Source organism: Neopelma chrysocephalum, unplaced genomic scaffold (assembly GCF_003984885.1).
Source record: "Neopelma chrysocephalum unplaced genomic scaffold, ASM398488v2 Primary Assembly neopelma1_142, whole genome shotgun sequence".
NCBI classification, from domain to species: Eukaryota; Metazoa; Chordata; class Aves; order Passeriformes; family Pipridae; genus Neopelma; species Neopelma chrysocephalum.
Genome location: NW_020897804.1, coordinates 622,478 through 628,477, shown reverse-complemented (window position 1 = coordinate 628,477; position 6,000 = coordinate 622,478). Strand labels below are relative to the sequence as shown.

The 6,000-nt window shown below is 43.3% G+C and overlaps 1 protein-coding gene across 2 annotated transcripts in view; it reads left to right on the top strand.

Moving 5' to 3' along the window:
• The window catches only part of LOC113975676 (neuropeptide-like protein C4orf48 homolog), a 9,471-nt gene extending 7,519 nt beyond the window's left edge, over window positions 1-1,952 (top strand). For both annotated transcript variants that reach the window (XM_027699930.1, XM_027699929.1), the window contains one exon: window positions 1,236-1,952. In XM_027699930.1, coding sequence (XP_027555731.1) covers window positions 1,236-1,307 — 72 coding nt within the window. In that variant the 3' untranslated portion in view covers window positions 1,308-1,952. The remainder of the gene's footprint in view (window positions 1-1,235) is intronic.
• The last annotated feature ends 4,048 nt before the right edge of the window (window positions 1,953-6,000 follow it).

Sequence of the window (6,000 nt, the reverse complement as noted above, 5' to 3'; positions counted from 1 at the left end):
CTTCCCACAGCTACTGTGTCCCGTGACAATAAGGAGGAAGTCCTCTCTTGGATCAGACTGGTTCTCAGATACAGCTTCAGCTCATGATAGACAAACTGAGGTGAAGATATGATGTTGGTGTCAAACATCTCTGTGCTCCATCATGCATCTACTGAAGCTACAAGTGCTCCAGACAGCCAGGAAAGTCAGTGTGTGTGTGCACTAGAGAGGAAGGATTTCCAAATTTCCTTATGCAGCCCTACTATCCCCTCTCTGGTCCTCAGTCCTTTCTCACACAGGCAGGCTGAGAGGGTGCAGATCTTTCTGATCATACCCAGAAGTTCCTCATTGCTCCAGAAACAATGATGTCCTGATATTGCTGAACCTCAGTTCAACTGGGAGACCTCTCCTTTCACCAGTTTGGGACCCCTTTCCCTAAAGAAGCCAGGAGTCTCATCCCATGTGTGAGCTGTGATGGCTGTAGGCCAGCTCGGCACCTCTCCTCTGTTTCAGGCACATCAACAGTAACAAGGGGGAAGCAGCAGAGGTTAAAGCAGAAGTAAATCTCTTCACTGAGAGGGTGGCCAGTCATTGGAACAGGGTCCCAAGGGAAGTGGTCATGGCACCAAGCCTGCCAGAGTTCAGGCTGGATGATGGACAATGCTCTTAGTCATACACTTTAGTTTTAGGTAGTCCTGTGAGGAGCAGGGAGTTGGACTTGATGATCCTTATGGATCCTTTCAACCTGAGATATTCTATAATTAAGTTATGCCTTACTATTTTGTATAACTTTCAACAGTGAGCCCAGCCTGTAATATTCGAAATTTAATGTTTGAGTCTAAGTAAATTTCTGACAGGTTTTTGGGATCTTTTTGAGCCTCTAATGAACGTCCGAGCTTATGCTCCAGTTTGTGCTGTTGAAGTAAGATTGTAGGAAAGAAAAATAACTTTAAACAAAAATAACAGCACCCAGACACATACTGAACGGACTGATGTGAAAAACATGCATGTGTACTGCACTGAATTTCTCCATGTCACAGAAATATTGACATGATGGTATGCCAATTAATCCCACAAAAGCTGAATTATTTTGCAGAGCAGTAAACAACAGCTCTGATTTTTACCCCAAGCCTCATCACATACAACCAGTTTCAAATCTTAGAATGAAAGTAAAATGGACTTTTCTTTGGGACCTAATTAGTTTTACAGTGCTGAGACTTGTTTTTTGATGTTTCTTTTGTTCCCCTCTCTTATAGACAGAAACTCTGCTTCTTCAGGTGGAAAAGAGAAATCTGTGTGACTGTGTAGCTGTCAATCTACTGAACTAAATCCTGGAGGCCACCAAGGAGAGTCACCTGTTCAGCAGTTTTTAAAATGCAGCTGTATAAAATACAGCTTTATGGAATTAATGTTGCAAGCATGTATGCCCCAATGTACCGGTGAAATTAGGGGCCTGTGTCTTATGTATTTGTCTGCTCTGTATTTTTTTAAAAGAGTACCCTCTTTTCACACTTGCTGGATTGCCAGTAATGGCTCAATTCAATAAATCTGTTACTTAATATTAGAGTGGGGGAAAAATGTACCTGCTTTGATTTTTAAATCAGAGTTTGCCAAGTGTAACCCACAAGATAAATTTGGCCAACAGTGCTGTAGAGACACTTGCAGCTGTTTTTTGTCTCCAATATGAACATATCTCTGTGGTAACTTACCCAGTTATATTGAGACAGGACACTGTGGTCTCTGTAGGCTTTGCTTGTGTATTACAGATGATGGAAGTCCTTTCTGTTTGTTGTCTGCACTGTGACAACCTTGAGGCATGTTGTAGTTCTGTCAGCTATAATGAGGTGTGTGTCATGAGGAGTTACATGTGTGCTGTGCTTGCACCAAACCAGTTTATATCTCAGTGCTGAGTTTTCTGTTATCCTGCATAAGAGTATTATTTTCTTCAATTAAAGTGTTTAGTTTCTTCCCCTTCTTCCCTAGACACTCCATTCTTAACCTAGTGTATCTCTAAATAGCTTTATCTTGGCAAGTCAAATGGATAGTATACAAAAAGGAGAAGAAGGGTATGACTAGGCAGCCTTGCCAGTTCCAGCTGTACCAAATGCTGCCACCAGCAACTGCTCAGCATCACATTGAAGGAAAGCTCCGTGCAGTGCCAAGAAGTTCCTTCCTGGGAGTGTGCCTTATTTTACTTCAAGTGAAGCACAGTGATTAGGACACACATATTTGGTCCATTCTGTGACATACTGAACTCTGACTGTTTTGGTTTTTCCTTGTAGTCGCCTTTGAAATCTGCTCTTTTTGTTTCAGGCATGAAGAAAGACTTGTGTACCTGAAAGCTGAGATCGTTTTTATCCTCAACTCTACCCCTTTATTGTAAGACAGTGTCTACTCACAAATCTGAATTAGGTTGTAGATGCTTGGAGTTTGTCTGACATGAATTATTAACTATCTCGAACCATTCCAACATTGAGCTGTGGGGTGCTAACTTGGCTTGGGAAGGGAATGGGTCATCTGAAGACAAAAATCTCTTCAGCTGATTTGGAAGAAAGTGCCTGCCTGTCGCCTTGCTTCTCTAACTAAACTGATGTGACTTTGCTGGAAGTGGATGAGAGAGGAAATTAAACTACTGCTCTGCCAGTGAAGTTCTAGGTATGGTAACAAAGAGCTGGGGGAGTAGGGGAACACCATAGAGAGCCTGAGTGGCTTCCCAAACCTGTCCAGGGCTTGGAAAGTGTGCAACTCCTGCACACTGAGAAGTGCATCATGCTCTCTTGTGTGGGACCAGGACACAGGCCAGCACAGAAGCTCAGTGTGAACTGAAGAGGGGATTCGGATGTTATTTTTCCAAATTCCCTCAGAGAGCACCTGTGCTGTGTGTTTTTCCCTAAGTCCATTCACACAGCCTGGGAGCACTGGCACTGCTGATATCAGGCTGCTTGACAAAACCAGAGTCACTGCAAGCTTCACCTGCAGCTCCCCTCCCAGAGAGTGGGAAAGAGCAACAGTCCTTACCCATGCATGGCAGAGCACTCTTAGGACTTCTGGAGCAAAGCCTCCTTTGGAGGGCTTCAGCTGATCCTGGCTGCAGCAGAGTGGTTTCTCAGAGCTTCTTGGCTTCTGTTGCACTTGGCTCGTCCCCGTCTTGTTATAGCTTGGCTTTGTGCCCCTGCTTTGCTCTGGACCTGTCTTATCTGTCCTCTCTAGTCTGGCACTGCCTTCCCTCTAGTCCTGGGGATTTCTCAGTGAACCATCCTGGTGAATCTGTGTGTAGGTACTGCAGGTGTGAGTCGTGGAGCCGATCGTCCTCAAGTCAGCTGAGTCCAGCTGGAGCACTGCCAGAGCAAGAAGTGACACTCCAATTTCCCACGGAGTGAACACAGTGCTGAGGAACACTGCCATCTCATTCCCAGGGAAGACATTTTGGGAAAGGGCCTCTTTTTACCTGAAAGCCAACATTCCCATCGCAGAACTTGGAGGAAGTCCCCGAAGAGTTCAGGTGGCGAAAGCTCTGCTCCCTAAACTGAGTTAATCTGTGGACTGTCCCCCAGGGTGCTGTAATCTCACTGGCTTGTGACAGGCGTGGACAGGAACCTAGCCATGGTCAGTCACTGTTTTTTCCAGATGTTGAGTAGTAAGGTGTTCTGGCACAACTGGAAACACCTGTAGATGTTCATGAATTTTTCCCTTTGTGTCTGCACAGACACTGGCTTGAACAAAAGAAAACATGACCATGTGGAAATATTTTCCTTCAGTCATTTTGCTATGATTTTATGGTTCACGTTGTTAGAACTGGGGAAGTGAAACACAGGACAAAACTGGGCTGTTGCCCCAAGAGAAAGCAGCCAGGAGGGGGATAGATGGGGAAAGGGGAATAGGGTCATAAAAAAACACATGCATCCTTCTTGCTGTACACCTTGTCCTGTTTTATTCCCTGTGCTACGTTATGTGGTGCCTCTTACTTTGTGACTGCACTGAAAGCTCTCTGGGGCAGAGAAGTTGTCATGTCAGTAGCACTGTCAGGTGGCCATCACACCTTTAAATGTTGTCAACAACAACAAACAAAAATCACAACGTAAAATATACTGGCCTGTTGCTTCAGTTTCAAACATGGTATTTTTTTATGCACAGGTTTGCAGTTTAATCTTCATGTAGGTATTCCTTAATCTTCCAACTCCAGCTTTGCTGTTCCAACTGTGACTTTGTAGAGATGGGGAGTGGTTGGTATTTTCAAGACCTCAAAGTGCCTGAAGTTTAAAAAGTGGCATAATAAAAAGAGTTTCAGGCATAGATGCCTTGAGAAAGGAAATGCAAATATCTGCAGATATTCTATTTTTTACATTGATCTGCCTACAGTTTTCTTTCCTGATAGTCAGGGCTGTCGTCATTTGATTCCTGGTCTGAAATTCCATGTACTTTCTGAAAATTTGCTAACATATCAGCTTGTCTTCATTAGCCTTGAGGACCTTTTGCTGTTTCAACAAAGTAAGTGATATTGCAGTTTTCTGGTCATTAAGTGACAAAACTGTAGCTTGTTCCCTTTGTCAAGAGAGTCTGAAAATGGAACAGGACTGGCAACCCTCCCATTATTCTTTTCATATAGCTTCACTCTTCTCTGAGGGTCCAAATCAGCTGGAAAGATTGCTGACTGGTGATGCAAGTTCAACCTTTCCGTAGAGTAAGCAGAGTGCAGATTTCAAGGGATGTAGGGTGATAGACCAATTTAAGGCCATGATGACCATCCTGATCGGTTATGGGAAACACCTCAGCACCTGGCAGGGGCATTCCCAGAAACCCATTGCCAGATGATAATGGGTTACACAAAAAGGGACAAAGACACCCCAATGGCTTCCCAAAAGTCCTCAACAAAATGGGGAGACTTCCCAGGAACAGACTGATAGGATTAATGAAGGATGGAGTGCTATGGAAATAGCACGGCCTTTCCTCACAACATCCTACGGGAACACAGGGACCTGACCCTTAGGCCTATGTCATCTGTCTATCACCCCAAAAATCATTATTGACTATAGTCACTCAAACTGCCTAAGAAAAAAAAGTATAAAAAGAGATCGGACATGAGCAAAATCAGGGAGAAGTTCCATCATCTCTGCAGGGGTAACTGATGATCTACCCTGTCTCCTTCCACTCCTTCGGGTACTGTAGGGGTGAGCAGCCATTTACTCTGCTTTCTTTAGCTTGACCTTGCCTTATAATTTATAGATCACTGTCTTTCACTGTTACCCCATAGATACTTTATTTGCTAATTGTATTTTGCTACTTTGCTTTATAGATACTAATTTTATCTTGCCCTACACCTTTTAACTTACAGGGTACATATCTTACTTTATATTCTTTTTGTTGTTGTTTTTGTCCTATATTGTACTTTATTGCCTACTCGTTGTTCGTGGTTTGTTTTAAGGTGTACGTTTCCTTATCTTAGTGAGTTGAAATGTGTGTTAGTGGGAAGCAGGTATATTCTTTCTTTTTTGCTTTGTGTTAACAAGTGTGTTTAGATTTTGTTCTAGTCTTTGTAAATCGGTCTGTCGCGGGGGGGTTGCTTGAGTTTTGTATTAAGGTTTAGGCAGTTCTGTTGTTTTGTAGAGCGTGCTTCTGGTTTTTGGTTTTTTATTAGTTAAGTGCAATCATGCAGTTAAATGTTATCACCAGCGACGCAAACCCTACGGTAGTTTGACACATACTTGTATTAATAAAAGTTATTTTGTGAGCTGCTAGAGTCAGTCCGGTTTGTTTCTGGTGCTGGCAGTCTCGTAACTTGTAGGAGAACTTTGCTGAGAAGGTTCTCCATTGCTATTAAGTGCCATCCCCATATCAGGGTATCAAAATTCCTGTCCATCACAGTGAATCTGTCTAGCAAAGGGTGTCTTTAGGTGAGGCACAGACAGACCATTTTGGGCTTTAAAAGGCTTTGACATTCTGGGGACACTGATAGCCAATAAAAAATGTATTAATACAGGTGGAAAATCTTTGCATTTCTGCCCCTTTTCACGTGACAAGGGA